The sequence below is a fragment of the Sprattus sprattus genome, assembly GCF_963457725.1.
Source record: "Sprattus sprattus genome assembly, chromosome: 1".
NCBI lineage: Eukaryota > Metazoa > Chordata > Actinopteri > Clupeiformes > Clupeidae > Sprattus > Sprattus sprattus.
The window spans coordinates 67,751,880-67,767,700 of record NC_137920.1 but is presented as its reverse complement, the minus strand read 5'-3'; the positions used below and the strand labels follow the sequence as shown (position 1 = coordinate 67,767,700).

At 40.8% G+C, this 15,821-nt stretch overlaps 1 protein-coding gene across 2 annotated transcripts; it reads right to left on the bottom strand.

Annotated features, from left to right (window-relative positions):
- Positions 1-810: 810 nt before the first annotated feature.
- tmem248 (transmembrane protein 248) lies at positions 811-15,403 on the bottom strand. Of its 2 annotated transcripts, XM_080839063.1 has the most exons (7): positions 15,110-15,403; positions 12,581-12,739; positions 12,042-12,327; positions 11,621-11,771; positions 11,273-11,456; positions 7,333-7,476; positions 811-4,992 (listed from the first exon to the last, which is right to left on the bottom strand). In XM_080839063.1, the coding sequence occupies exons 1-7, from the start codon at positions 15,110-15,112 to the stop codon at positions 4,972-4,974; spliced, it is 948 nt and encodes a 315-aa protein (XP_080695189.1). In that variant the 5' UTR covers positions 15,113-15,403; the 3' UTR covers positions 811-4,971. The 2 variants fall into 2 exon arrangements, with proteins under 2 accessions (XP_080695189.1, XP_080695188.1); XM_080839062.1 differs by lacking the exon at positions 15,110-15,403 and having other exon boundaries at positions 12,581-12,953.
- Positions 15,404-15,821: the final 418 nt, after the last annotated feature.

The window sequence follows — 15,821 nt, the reverse complement described above, 5'->3', positions numbered from 1 at the left end:
CAGCCCAAAGCAACCAAAACAAGACTTTAAAAGTGCAGCACTAATTTTTTGTCACAAGCTCACAACTGAAAATGATGTCACTCTAAAGTCAGGTTAAATAAACAGTGTGTCCCAGTATTATAGTGCACTTTACAGCTCTTTAAATGTATTTGTGTACATGTCTGGGCCCCCTAAATTGTCAGCAAGCTCATAAAATAACCCTCATAGTATGGACATGCACACAGGAGCAATTGGCACCTATTATTTATCAGATATGTCATTATTGTAAGACTAAAGGTAGTTCAGAGGTAGGTCATTTAACACAACACCAATTGTATCTTTAAGGTGACTTTCATGTGGGCCTTGCATATGTAAGTTGTGAACACCTGTTGAAGGCAACCACATGGGAATACATAGTAGAGCCTCAAAAGGTTGAATTTCCAGATGTTTAATGCAGAACTCACTGGAAAGGTCAGGTTGCCTGATACTCAGGTAAACTGGCTTAGGGAGCCACAGCATTCATTATTGGAGGAAAATAGAATTAGTCATGAACAGATGGCCAGGAACAAAGGGCATCCGTCATCCTTCCCCCATTCCAACCATGTCAATGGGTTGCATACATTCAGCCATGAGGAATCAGGCTCTTGGTACTATTGTTGTTTGAAGTGCATCCTAAATACAAAACTGTGATGTCCACTGAACAGTTCACATTGGTATGATGAAGTGAGGACTATTTTCAGGGGAAACACAAGAAACCACAATATAGTCTTTTCCCAGAGAAGGAATCTTTGTTATATTTGATTTTATTCAGCAAAGCATGTGCCTACAGTATTTTACAGGCAGCACAGAAACAGGGATTGTCTTCATACAAACAGAACAGCAGTTGTAACATTTACAGTCATGCAACAAGACAGGTGAAAGAAGTGTGGTACCACATGTTCTCTTCATGTCACTTAAAAGGGACAACGACCAAGCATCTATCAAAATGTCAAGTCCAAAAGAGAGACAGTTATCTAACGATCAGAGTCTCTGGCGTCTCAGGATTCTGTGGTCTCTTCTGTTCTTTTTCAATGGACAATGTAGAGGATCAAAGCGAAAAGTGAAATCCATGCTCTCAAAGAAAACTGTATGCAGTGTATCGATCCAACGGATCTTCGTCAGGCAAAAAAGTATAGAGGATCCCTCTAAACAAGAGACAAAACTATCTCTGGAGCCTATTTTTTTACTCATCACTCAACACACTAAATGGATGTAATCGCTGATGTGCCAGGTGCATTGTGTCATTTTCAATAAATTCAAAATGATTTTCACGGGCTTATTGTTAAAGCTGACACTGTGCAAATGTATCTACCAACTCATTAAAAGATCAACAGCAGTTTGATAAACTGCACTCTCCTTTGGGTGAACACTCACGCACATAATTATACCATCAAATTTGATAGTTAAGGAACTACAAAATGGGAAATAAAATTATATGTATATTGGGACACATGGCAGAACATTTTCAATATGAATAGTATTGCTCCTATAAGCATTCAAATATTCAAAGAAAAAATTATATTTCAGTGCACGTACATGTGATTTCAGTTCAAATCATCTTAAATCACAAAGAATCAAATATTGAAATCACTAGTCTTGTTGCTACATAAAGAAAATCTTAAGATTCATTCACATGGACTGGACATCTATTATTTGAGCTGGCTAAGCAAAGAACATTTGATCCAAACCAGTACTGGCCGAACTGCTATGTTTTAAGGAAACAATAACATGAAAAATGCCTATGTGAACACATAAGACGTATGAACATCAGACAGGTGTCCGGCTCAAACCTGTATCATTTACAGCAGTTTAATTAACCTTTTGGTCATTGTAACAATGGCCTTCGTCATTACATTATGGAACAGAAAAAAAGCTATTTACAAAAGGTGTCAGAGGTGGCCAGTGCAAAGGCACATATGTGGCTGGATGCGTGCTTATCTGTTGCGCAAATGTATTTCTGGCAGAAAAGTAGCAAGACAAATAGATGGACAAACATAAAAGTGAACAAGAAAGTCATCACAGGCCAAGGCATGGTGGGAAAAAGGAACAGAAGATTTGGTGAACTACTTCCTGAAATATTATACTCACAACATGCTTCACTCCATTGTGAGTACAGTTTCAAATGATGTGCACTAATTCGGATTTTTATTAATTTCACCGACATATTTAGCCAATCATCACAAATGGCTGATATTAAATTTGTTCATTACAAAAAGCTCCCGTTACTGTCTATTGAGCTAGAAGTTAATATTCACCATGATACGCAATGATGCATGTGGTATATAATCAGTGCTCAAGCTGAAACAACTTGCTAAGAAGGCAGACTCTAATGCTTTGCTACAAACACCTTGGGCCCTAGTTTGAAAGCGAAAACGGCTGACTGAAACGGCAGCGCATGTGCACAAAAAAACCATGCTTCAGCAAGAGAGGTGGAGGTGTGGTCAAATGCACTATGTGGGGCAGAGCCAGACCGACGTCAATTAGTGAAGGGCTTGGTTAAATACGACCGAAAGTACTACTTTAGAGAATTTATTTGGCCCTAGCATGTACAAACTTTAAGCATTCATAACATGTGATACACATTTAATCATTTAAATTCATTGCATGGAACATAATTGCAACTTCAGAGCTAGGCACTGAAAAGGAAAATGTTTAGCCTACATCTTTGCTTAAATGTTAAACGTTTCAGCAGCAATTCTGATGTATGCTACTTGTGGAGAAGAATTCAGCTTTTTGCTATAAAGTAAAAGTTTTGAGATGGAGAGATGAGATTTTTTAGCACTATCACTCTATTCTCTAATAGGATAGACCTATGTACGGTACAGTGATGTCAGAGAATGGTGTGGCTCAGGTAGCAGATCTATAGTCATATTCCACCACTCCTCCAATAAAGCGAACATGAACTTAATTTGCCAGATAAATAAAACTGACTTGGGCAGTAATGGCTTGTGATTAGCGAATGCAAATTTTTCCTGTCAAAGAACATGTCGCCAAGCCATGTCGCCAATTTTTCATTTATTGCAGGAGTTAAAGACAACGAGCCCTGGCGGAATAGGCCGTTTTCACTGTCAAACTAGGCCCCCTTGAATTCAATTCATGACAGGACTAAGGAGAAAAGCAGAGTGGCATGATGTTTACAGTAATGAAGACTGGCATTAAGGCATTTTGCAGTATGGGCCAGTGCATTCAAGTCCACACACACACACACACACACACACACACACACACACACACACACACACACGTACGCACACACGCACACGCAAGCTTGCCCTCACACAGTTTGACAAAGGATTGAAGGATCACTTTTAAATACATTTGTTTGACCTAACATTTTCTCATGCCTTCATATGTAGCCAACCAGAGCTCTAGTACACACTACGGCTGTCGGTGACGACCACATTCCAAAACCTCCATAAGTGCCATGAGTCAGACATGTTTCCAACATTTGCCATAACGTTGCCTGGTTATGGGAAGACTGGTAAAGACCATCAGGATGTGAGAAGAAGCGGAGTTTCAAGGGAATGGGAAAACTAACCAAATGCTGGGGGTCAACTAACCACCATACTGAGTCACAGGGTCCTAATGTATGTGTAGGCAGCCATCCTCTCAGGCTTAGACTTTGACAGTAGGTTTATGAAACCCATACTGGACTTATCCACAAAATCATAAAAATATATGTTTAAAAGGTTGCAGTGAAAACAGTGTTTTACAAAACAGGTTAAAGGGCTACACTGCCTAAATAAAAATGATTGATGTCAACAGATATTAGAAAGAAAAAGACACAAGAAAAAAAATTGAATGGATCGGAAATGATGCAAGTGATTATCAAAGTTAGAGTGCTGCACTGTCGGTGTAAGCTTTGCTGTAGTAAAGTACATTCAATCCTACAGTGAATTCATAAAACAAAAACGGAGGCTATTCATGACTGATGAACCAGTGCCCAGAGAAGCATTGAATAATACACTGAAAAAAGGCAAGTACATAGAGTCCTACAAGCAATGAATGTGTAAAAACGCACAGAAAATGCATCAAATACACCCATACACTTAAAGTGCTTTCAGACTCCAAAACCACCTCGAGTACATTAAGATATGCCAACAACCTCTGTCTTGAGTTCCACTCGGCAGGAGCTGAATGCTGCTTTCGCTTTTGCAGGACAATGACACAGTTTTCGAGTAACGCATAATTAGGATGGATGTTCAGTGATTGTTAAATTAAATCAGGGGAAATTTGGAACCTTAAAGCCCAAGAGTGAGGTGGCAGAAAACAGCAACGTAATTTGCCACCTAACTTCTCATCACTACTACTTGAGGCAGTGAGCCGGGGAAACACCCAAATCAGCTTTGACACCTGTTGTCAAACAGGGACCCATGCTCGGTTTCTATCCACTCAGTTTCAAGACAAATTGCACCTCAATGTCAAACCCTGACTAAACTCAGGAAGGAAGTGTCTCAGGATAAAAATAACCACAGACACAAATGGACAAGAAAAAAGGCAAAAAGCAAGGTCTCTCAGATCACAACCAGTCACCCTCAAGTACAGATGAAGCTGTTGAGAACGTAAATGGGAGATGCTTCTGCTTCTGGGTGAAGAAGACTGTCAGAAGGTTAAAGAACGGGACAGAAGTATAATACAACAGTATGAAGCGGTAGAGTTCCATTCCTCCATCCGCTGTCATGGGGCGCCGCTGATCTTGTCCTCACAGACTTGAATGTGGATGGCACAAGGGAGGTGTGAGGGTGGGGGGGCTCAGACAAACTGCTTCTGTACTGAATAAGAGTTCTACAAATATATACACAGTAGATACAGGCACTTATTTGTCTTTGGTTGGAGGGACCCAACATTGCAGAGAAATGCATTCACAGAGTTTTGCACCCTTCCCATGGGTTCAGTAGGCAAGTTTCTTCTCCATATTTTCTCACCAGATATGCTTCTGTTCAGGCGTCACTTTTATCCCTCCGAAAAGGCCACCTGTTGAGAAGGGAGAGAAAAGCTTATTAATGGCAGGCTCATTTGTCTACTACTACCACCACTATGCCACTCAAGACTTCACCCATTACAAAACTGCACTAGCAAGGTAATATTCTGTTTTATGGTTGAAAAAATCTACCGTTGACTTCTACCAAAAAAAGCTGATGAATATGTTAGCAAAAAAAGTGACTACTTTATAGTTACACCACTGCAGTAAACTGATGTGCTTTTTTTCTCTGGTTTTCTAGGTTGATTTTCTCAAAAGAACCTAGTTAAACATTAGCCTGATATAACCAGACCAGACCAAACAGAGGGTATGGCCACGCTCCATTGGGGATTGTTTCCAGTTGTTCCACCCCTTAACTATCGACTTCGGGTGAATTTTGAATCCATCAGACCAGCCTTTAACTAATCTGTATTGACCACTATGTGATCGCTATATTTCCTACTTCGCCACTAACTCTGCAAGCTGATCCATTAGCCTTTTCCCAAACCCCATTGGCAGCAGGACAAAAAGGTCTTTGTCTTTGATGAATAAATGTACACATTTGTTTTGCACTGGCTTCAATTCTTTCATGTTTTCTAGCGTTGTAGAGTTTACCAACCGTCTGTATCGATCGTCTAGCTAGCTCTAGCACTTTTAAACAAACGCTTCACTTCAATGTCATTGCACTTAGCCACCCACCCCAGTCGCTGATTGGTAGGCCCTTTAGAATTGCCCAACACAGAGGATTTCTAGCCTATAATCTCAGGGAAAACAGCGCCGTGAGCAGTAGGTGGGCGGAGCCAGGCTAGTTAAACATAGCCTAACGATCATTTAAAAGAAAATCCAGTCATTACCAGTCCGGCACATTAGATGTCGTTGTCTGGTTCAAAGAAAAACCTGTTGTTGCATACATTTTTTCACTGTGAAAACAACTATACCCATATGTGCCTTAAATACAAATTATTGGTATACAAGCCTTTGGCCTTTTCTTTAGTGTTTTTCACAATTTGTTTCCTGTTTGTAAATCGGTCTTCCATTTAGAATAGTGACCAGGCGTCCTATTTTTCCCAAGACAGTCTTGTTCTTCAGCTCTTTTTAAAGTGTCCCTGTCGTTGCACGATGCGAGTCAAATGTAAAGTCGCGCCTGCCCCATTTTATGTCATTACGACAGTATGCTACACTACCAAACTACATGTCCGGAAGTGAAGACAGAGGAGATCAAGGAGTATCTTCTCTTTTTAACAGATAAAAGGCTGATGTGTTGTTATCCAAGTTGTAAAGAAAATTAGTCATTAAGAAAAAGAAAAAACAACATCAATATTTTTCCCAATGTCGTTTCATGAGTCAATTAATGTTGGTAATTTGTTATAAAGCAAGACAACTAACACACAGACACACATTCCCGAGGAATGGACGCCGGGCACAGCACCCCTCTGTATATAGTGTATGGAATGTCTATAGTTCTCTTTAAAAACCTATTAAAAGTGTCTACTGTTACTGTTTCACACCGTAGTGAAACCAGAAGTGCGCTTGCGCAACTCTCATCTATGTTTCAGCCTGCAACAGTTCAGACTAATTCTTACAAAAATTCTTGTTCTATATTTCGTCTTTCCTTAAACTTTAATAACAGGGTTAAGAGCAAGTGTTGTGGGACTTCTCTTATCCATGTAAGCACAATTCACATGACGATCTAGAAAACACAGGTTCTGCTCAGGAGGACGTTACTCGAAGCGACAACTAGCTGCTGTTTGTACCGAGAGGATGCAAACTGATAAAATGTGATCCAGGAAGCAAATGTTCCCATGGCCCTGACCCTAACGACCAACAGGCACAACATAATGCAGATGTTATCTTTGGGGTATCTCCCACAACATTGGAGCAAGACCAAACCTGAAAATAATCCATGTCATTCATCATTTCATCTGTATGCAGTATGGGCACTGTGACGAAGTTTATTTGGGTTAGACACTCATGTACTGAGATTCCAATCAATGTCACTTATATGATATACATTTAAGCAAAACCATAGCTTTCTTGCAGCTAACAATGTTAGATATGGATGACATGAAACCTCTCACTTTTGTGTGATGGTTGAGGTCCTTGGTTGCAAACTTTCTGGGCTGTCTTGGAGTGAAACATGTGGCAAGTGTTTTGGCAGTTACCTCTGGGAATATGTGAATCATCTGAGCATGCACAGGAATAAAGTTACCAGACATTTACGTTCACTTTCACATCATTTTCATTTCATTTATTTCATGACGAGGCAACTGGTACCTACAAAATCTCTGCCCAAACAGTGACTTATACAGTAGTCACCCAATAATCTAAAAAGGAGAAATTTAAATGTCTCTTACCTTCTCAGGGCAGAAGTCTGAGTTGTTCTGTCTTACTTTCCCGGGTCGGCCCTTAATGACTGCATAGCAGAACATTGTGATCACCATCACAAAGAGGAAGTAGCTGGTGTGCATTAGGTGAAGATTTATCAGGGAGCGGTCATCCTGGCAAAGGGGGAAATTATTACATTACCTGTTAGCCATTACCATCTTAGTCCATCTTGACCATTAGAATAACGGACATCCTTCCCATTATCTTGGTAAGCAAGTTTTTAAATCACAAACATATACCTCCAGACTTAATAGACTTAGGAGACCTAATAGATATCCAAATGCACCTGGAGCACACTACCAGTGGAGGGGTAGATAAGCAAGACAAGGGCGCACATCAGGCCCTGTAGCATTTTTGTTCTGCTATAATTTGCGGCAAGGGAAAGCACTACTGAAGAAAAACCTGCAGTGTTCCATGCTTAATTAATTGGATTGTTCCAGAGAGGGGATTGCCTCATAAAAATGCCACAGATTTAGGCCCCTTTTACTCTAGACACACTTTATTACGCTTCTGAAACAGTTCAAGTCAGTTTCTCACCAACATGGACAGCAACAAGGACTAAATTAGTAGTGGTGTAAAAAAGAACTTGGTCTCCAGTGAGGCTACCTCTAATGCAAAAAATTATTTGAAGGAAAAAGGCTAAAATCCACCAAGGCCATCACAAACAAATGCCCCACTGTACCTATGTATAACCATGTAATCACAAATCCATACACACAAAGTCATATACTTTTGAGAGATTATCATTACCAGAAACTTCTATACAAATCCCTGTGTCAGCACAAACTAACCCAAACAAGAGCTTAACATGGTATTCATTTGTAAAACATCCCGTACTACTTTTCCTTTTCTGGAAAGTCACCTGGCAGAGCTAAATAAACACAGAGAAAACAGAAACATGCTATTTGCTGGGTACAAAACAACATGGTGTCATGTAATTACTGTTTTTAAGTTCTGTTTTACATGTATTGTTTCTGTATTGAATCAAAGATAAACGCCATCTAGATGTGAAGGCTGTCTGAGAGAGAAAGGGACACACCCTTAGAACACAACCATGTTTGTGAAAAATACAGGCCTAACAAGATCATCATTTAACCGGTCTACCTAACCATCACTCACAGAAGAGCATTCATTCAGAATAGATTTAGATACACACTATCCCCCATGCCTGCCTGCCTGCCTAGCATTGGAGATACAGTAATGGGAAAAGCATGGGGGGGGGGGGGGGGGGGCAAGCAAACCAAGTGTGAAAAACATTATTAAATGAATTAAAGGGTAAACTATATTATACTGGTAGCAGCTTTCCTGCTACCAATTACATTAGTGTGGTCTCAAACACACACCTAGTAACCTCATCAACAACTAAAGCCTCACAAATATAAATGAATACACAGTGACCAGGGGCGGAGATCCCGGGGGGGACACGTCCCCCCCTCGCATAACGTTGTTCCCCCCCCCCCCCGGGTCGCTGGCGTGGTATCCTACGCTTGACCCAGTGTGCTATTGATTCTACAGTCTCGAGATTTAAACAAATAAAAGAATAAAAAAATACAAGAATATGTCTACATTCATTGTTTCCATCAGGTCCGCTTCACCTGCTCTCTCTCACCTGCTCGCTCTCTCTCTGACAGCCGGTCAGTCATTTCCCTACTATCACTGGATAAAGGCATTTCCCATGAGGCTTTGCAACCATCCTACATTAATTTATGAACAAAAAAACAAATAAAATCGCTGGCCAATTTATATTTTTGGTCATGAAAGTTATGTAAAGTCTGAATAAAAAGAATTAAATCAAGGTAGGAGGCTAAGCAAAAATCAGTAGGCTGGATTAATGAAAGTGAGTTTACCTCACCATAAGTGAGATGTTTTGAGACAACAAGTGCTATATACTGTATATTGGTTGGACCACCACGTTTCTCATCAACGGACTTCTTGGAGATTATCACGGGAGCTTGATCTGATTTTATTAGTTTTAACTCAATGGACGGCTCATGGACTCCACAGGGCTGCGCAGGGCAATAGAGAAGACGCTAATTTGCATGCAGCTGAATTCCTCCTTGAAGAGCCTTGGTATGCGTTTGAACTTTCATCATTATTTGTCTGTGAGTAGATGTTGTGTGTTAGGACATGTATTGCCGTTTAGAGAATTTAAAACTGACGTTGAATTTCTGTTTGTCACTGTTATTAGAGAATTCGGTATTTAGCAGCTAAGTTATGCTAGCTCTCGTGACAGCAATTTTTTTCATGTCCCCCCCCCCCCCCCGGAATTACTCTCTGAAATGTTCCCATGTATTGTCCCCCCCTGCAATGAAATGGGATCTCCGCCCCTGACAGTAGGTGCGTTTCCATTCAGCTCGTTCGCATTAACGATTCGCATTCACGGACGATTCGCATAAAACAAATGCGCATCAGCGACCGTTTCCATTCACCTGAGTCTTTAGTCTAATTTGGAGGAAGAGTTTTGTGCATGCTTGAATGGACGCCCTCCTCTCTGCCGTCGGGACTTTTAATGCTGTAGCATTTGAGTTGTTTTGAATATAATTGCTAGAAGGAGAAGGCGTAGACGGTTTTAACATGTTTTACAAACTCACATAGCAGCGAATTCCGTTCCCCGCAGACGTCCGTACATCTGGGAACGAGCACGGTCTAGTGATTCTTTTAATTTGGTGAAGGCCCACTTCACTGCCCAGCTGTGGGTCGAAAACTTCAGGCTGACCAGGTCAGGATTTCAAGAATTGTGCAACGCATAGGCCCTGCTGTGTTGCCTGAAAGTATTTGCTGCCGAAAGCCTGTCCCCACCGACGAGCGCATTGCAATTGCACTTTACAAACTTGCAACATGCGCGGAATACCGTGTTGTGGGCGAAACGTACCACTGTACAAAGATGTTTATATGCAGTATGCTTTGCCATCCGAGTACAAAGAAATATATTAAGTTACCATACCTGGGCGAGGTGCAAGAGATTGCGAACCGAAACAACCGCGCACACCAGGTCCGCAGGTGTTAGATAAATAAAAAAAATCAATGATCACAAAAAAAAAACAATAATTTACAACAACAACAAAAAAGTACGTGTGGGGAGATAACATGTCCACGTAGTTTGCACGTAAATCAAGTTAATCAGTTAGCCTACAATAAACTAGGTAATGATGATGATGTTCAGGGGAAACAACACACCGCAAACATAGATATAGTATATAACAGCAGGTGCATATGCTGCATGAGGTGTGGTGTATTGGCAGTTTGAGAATCAGTAGAGGAACATCACATTCGGGGCAGACAGCAGCACGGTTGTCTCTCACTGCAACAGGACGTAGTCTACAGTCCAACTCCGAACATAAACAAATACACAAAAGACGCGAATCGCTCGAATAAACTGTTTCCATCTACGTTAAGCGCATTAACTAAATTTGAATAACTAGTTAATCCACCTCCCTCTGGCGAATCGAATTTCTATGCGCATTGGGGAAGTTAATGCGAAACGCACGCGTTTCCAACCAGGATTAAATATTCGCATAGAGATAATGCGCATTAAGACATGGGATGGAAACGCACCTAGTGACACATAATAATGATGCAAAACATTTCTGTTGACTCTACAAACAAATAGCTTATTACAAATAGCTAATATGACCACCCATATGCAACAACTTCACATTTAACAAAAAAATACATACATATAAGTTTTTTCCCCAATAGCTTTTTTTTTTACCTAGGATTGACAATGTAGTATTACTAGAACAACGTTAGTAATTTTTGCGGCCAGAGTCGCCAGACCATAAAGGCTTATTATTATTTGACTTAGTGGAAATTGATAACTGTATTGCATGTTTTTTAAGTATGATTTTTGATGATGATGTACTGTGCAGTTTTGCAGATCATTTGCACAAAACAATTAAATTGACTCACATCCGGGACAATGACGGTGAGCTTGGGGTTCAGTGCATGATAGACCTTTCCGATGGCTCCTTTGTAACACCAGAAAGGGTTGTAGTCCTGTGTGTATTTGGTGTCCGAGTCCCGCGCTGTCGTGAAGAGCTTGTACCACGATGTGGCATTGGTGTACGTCTCTGGGATACAGTGGGGTGGCTGCCTGCAATGTTACACAATTTCCACACCACCACCATCAGGCAACACAGGATATACATCTGAATCATTCTATCACCCCTATAATTCTAGAATAACTATGAACTATTTCAGCAATTTATTCAACTATAGAGATGCTGTAGGGTGTTTTTTTGTTGACAGGTAACTCACACTGTGACAGGGAAGACATTGCTGGCCGCAGTGATGGTCATGCACGTGCTGAACACCACCTGTTCACAGTGGCCATGCAGGACACAGTCATCCGAGTTCCAGGAGGCCGGCAGAGTGAAAGTTATGTTCATCTCCTCATGGGCTTCCCTTCCTACGAGACGGACACAATGTCACAAAGATGATTACACTTTACTCTGGTCCCCTCATAAATCGTTTCATTTAGAATGGACTACATTCGGTTATGATTAAAATACTGGATTAAAAAACAATAATCTATGTGTATCAGAACCTCATGCCAGGCCAATAAATAAATAAATAAATAAATAAATGAATGAATGAATGAATGAAGTACCTAAATAGCTAATCAAACAAATTAAATTGACGATCAACGTGAAGTTAACCACTGGCACTCAGCGCCTACCAGAGAGGCCAACCTGCTGGCCCAGTATGGTGGCGTACAGGTGTGTGATGTTACGGGAGTAGCCCCCAAATGGCCGCTGGGGATCCAGAGTGAGGGTGATGGGCACAGAGATGTTGATGGGCCCTGGGTCCTCCAGCACGAGGGGGGCCTGGGTGCTGGAGCGTCCCTGGCCGCTGGGGACCGTGCTGTCTGGCGTGATGGACTCGTTCAGGCCGTGCTTCAGGGTCTCATTCTCCGAGATGCAGAAGTCAATCTCGTTAAAGCGGAGAAGAAAGGTGTTCCAATCCTACAACGAAAGTAATTTCTTACCAGGCAGTCAGGCACTTAGGTAAAAGTAAAATGTCAGAAGAGTAATATTGGGTTTTTAATTTTTTACAAATGTTAACAATACCATGGGCTACTGTATGCTTCTGGCATGATTTTGTGTAGCGGTCAGACATTTCTTGAACAAAAACTCTTAAACTAATTCATTTTTTTATAGCAATAGCATATATCAGTAACTTGTTTTTGTAATTATTTCCATTAGATTGGCCTCTTACCTCAGTCATCTCAGGGGATTTGATTTCTTTGATCTTGAAGAAGTACCCTATGGTGAGGAAGGTGATAGCCACAGCACTCACACTGACCATAAAAATGACCAGGGGAGGACGGTTGCTGATGTAGGTCTTCAGATTCTCCAGAGGATTTAACAGGTACACCTGGACACAGAAAAAAAACATGCACACTAAAATCTACCACAACACAAACCTAAAAGCGGAAAACAAATTACACCTTGTTCCATCAGCAAGATATTAGAGTACAAATTATTCTCATTCACAACCAAAACAAATCCACTGATTGTACTCAAAAATACTTTCCACACGCAATCCAGACTATTTCTATGGAAGTAAACATCTCTAAGAGCTACCTTACAGCAATCTATTACATTGACTGTTAAAATACTGATGAATGGTGAACCTATCAATTGAAGCCTAACAGATGGTAGGACTGGAGCCTGCGGACTGTTCTAGACTTTTTACAGTTTGAGCAAAGCTATTGTGGTTTTACTATAACCACTACTGGTGAGGAGAAAAACATGGATGTAAAGGCCGAATCAAATGTTATGTGTTTATGATAAATGAATTACAAGCCACATGGTCATTGTAAAACAAGCCACAAAGCACAGTTGAAACAAACCAAAGTCCAAACTGATCCATAGTGCACTGCAGGATACTTTTCTATATACATCCATTCATACTAATTGCAAAACCGTAAACTAATTTGTAAATACATTTGCTTAGCCAACCAACTGAAAAATAAAGTTGATCTGAGTATCCCTTTAAATACACTGCCTTCAATTGGAAAACTACAGACTGTGAACAATTCTCAGCTGCATAACCCACAGGTTAGGCCTCGGAATTTAGCACAGTTGATGTCTTTCAAATTGATGCACACTGCAACAGGTCTAACAACTCCCCAACTCTTTGTTGAAAAACTGGAAAGACTCCATGCCATCTCCATAGCAGCGTTTACCAGGGCATGCGAAAAGCTCAGTAATGATAGTACAATCCATCCAAAGCAACATCCAGTCGCATCACTGCTGTTGGTTGGTTACACTAGGACAAAGGAAACATTTGTTCATCAACTTCACAGCATACTCAGCATATTTTTTTTTATGAGAAAAGGTTTGTTGGGGCCCATAAACTCTGATTTGCTTTTGTTCCAGGTTGTTGTGAGGTAATCCTTTTATTTATAACAAACATTTGCCTACTTGCACAAATGAGTCACAAATACACAAGCCTTTTCAGGCGATTTCTTTTTGCAATTTGCATGAGGAACACTGAAGCTATACAACATAATCCCTACTTCGTAATGATATGTCAGTGGATTCAGTATGCAATGAATGGTGTAACATCTAACACGATCACTTATCATTATTATTGCTAGGTAACTTTATTATGCATAATAGCACTCAGGCCAAGTTATGTGAACACTAGGATATATACTCAAATAAACTCACAATAAAACGTCAAGTCATCTAAACCTCTATGCCCTATGCATTAAAGCCTTCTGTTTCATTTTTACATTGTTGTGTTTTAGAGGCCACTTTCTAATACTTTTTAAAAGGTGTGCTGAATATTCCCACTACAATTCTCCCTTTAATGATTAACTTACATGCATTACATCTTCAGGACCGGGTAACTTGTGTTTTAACAGAGCAAGGCCTTGGTCACCACTGTATATATAACCTTGTTTGACAGGGAATAAATGGTAAGATAGGGAACATCTAATACGTGTAACATTATCCTAAAAAGGCAAGACTCAACCTTCGAATGTCAACCACGCACACGCATTCCTATAGTCAATGAAAGTAGGCATGTCGTTTGAATGTTTTATTTATTCCGGATGTGTCCAGTTAATTCATCAACATTGTATTACACTGTGCACGAAATGTCAGAGGGTAGGTTATTAACACGCCAAAACTGCTCAAAAACATTGCAAGTCACAGAAGCGGGCGCCTGTTCATACGCAATACGTGATGGGCATTAGTTCTTATATCTTCAACACCTAAATTAGCGAAATACCCCATCACTGAAGATGTTACTCAGGGAAGGTAAGAATCTCTCAAACTACCGTAGGCTTCAAAGCTAACTCTGCTAGTCACCCAGCTATAAAGCAATGGAGCCTCGTCCTCCATCTCCATGGATAAAATGCAACTGTTTCAATCACCCAGATTACGTAACAAGAATGTATCCACCGTTTGTAGTAGATTGCTTTTCAAATTACGATATACGCTGTCGCTTTATAGGAAACTAAACCCTGGACACCTGAGGATAACGCGCCAACATTTGCTAGCGATATAGCATTTAGCCAGCATTGTGCGTCTGTAAATTAGCTAGATAGCTACCAATCTAGCTCTCAAGCCAGCAAGTTAAGTTGCAAACCTAAATCAGTCAGTTTAACAGTTCCTATGACAGGCATGTTAATACTTCCACTAACGAAACATATAATGATAAAACGTATTGCCACACCAAAAACAGTTTAAAAAATACATAAATAAAGAGGACAACCACTGAGCTTTCACTCACCATTTTCACTCCCTCTGTGCGCACGACGACTGCAGGTGGGTCGTGAGCTAACCAGCTATCTTAGCTAGCTTGTGTTGGCTAGGCTACTGGCAGTGAAGAAGGGGAGACAGGAGTTTGTGGACAAAAAGGGCTTGCGGTGTTGAAAGAGTCGTTAGTACTCCTTCCCATTATTTTCCCGTACCCGCAAACCCCTGGTGTTTCTGCGTGAACTGAACTATCTTCAGTTGACGTTCGTTATGGTAGCGTCAACTCTGCTGGGTTGGATCTGTGTTTACGGCTACCGTCTCGCACTGCAACAACGCACTCCTCTAACTACTTGTCAGATTGACGCAAAAACCCTAGCTATTATGAGTATACATCAGGGGTATACGATTAGTTCACTTACGTAAACAACGTAAGAGATGACAGGACATGTTCATGACCAACCAGTGTGTACAAAAATGTTCCCATAGAGGTGACGTCAGGCTGACGTTGTATGTCAGCAGCGCGGGCTGGATTGAACATGAGAAAGGTAACTCTAGCTAACGTTCCGTTTCTACCTAGAAACATTTTCGGAAGGTTGTATTTGTGTAACACAGCTATTTCGTATCTCAATGGCAGTTACGGTGCAACGCTGTCTGCATTGGTCAGGGGAAAGGTTTATGTTGCGCATAGTAACATTATTGCAAAAATTATTGCTAGCGCTAAGCAATGAAGCTTTGAGCTGTGAAGA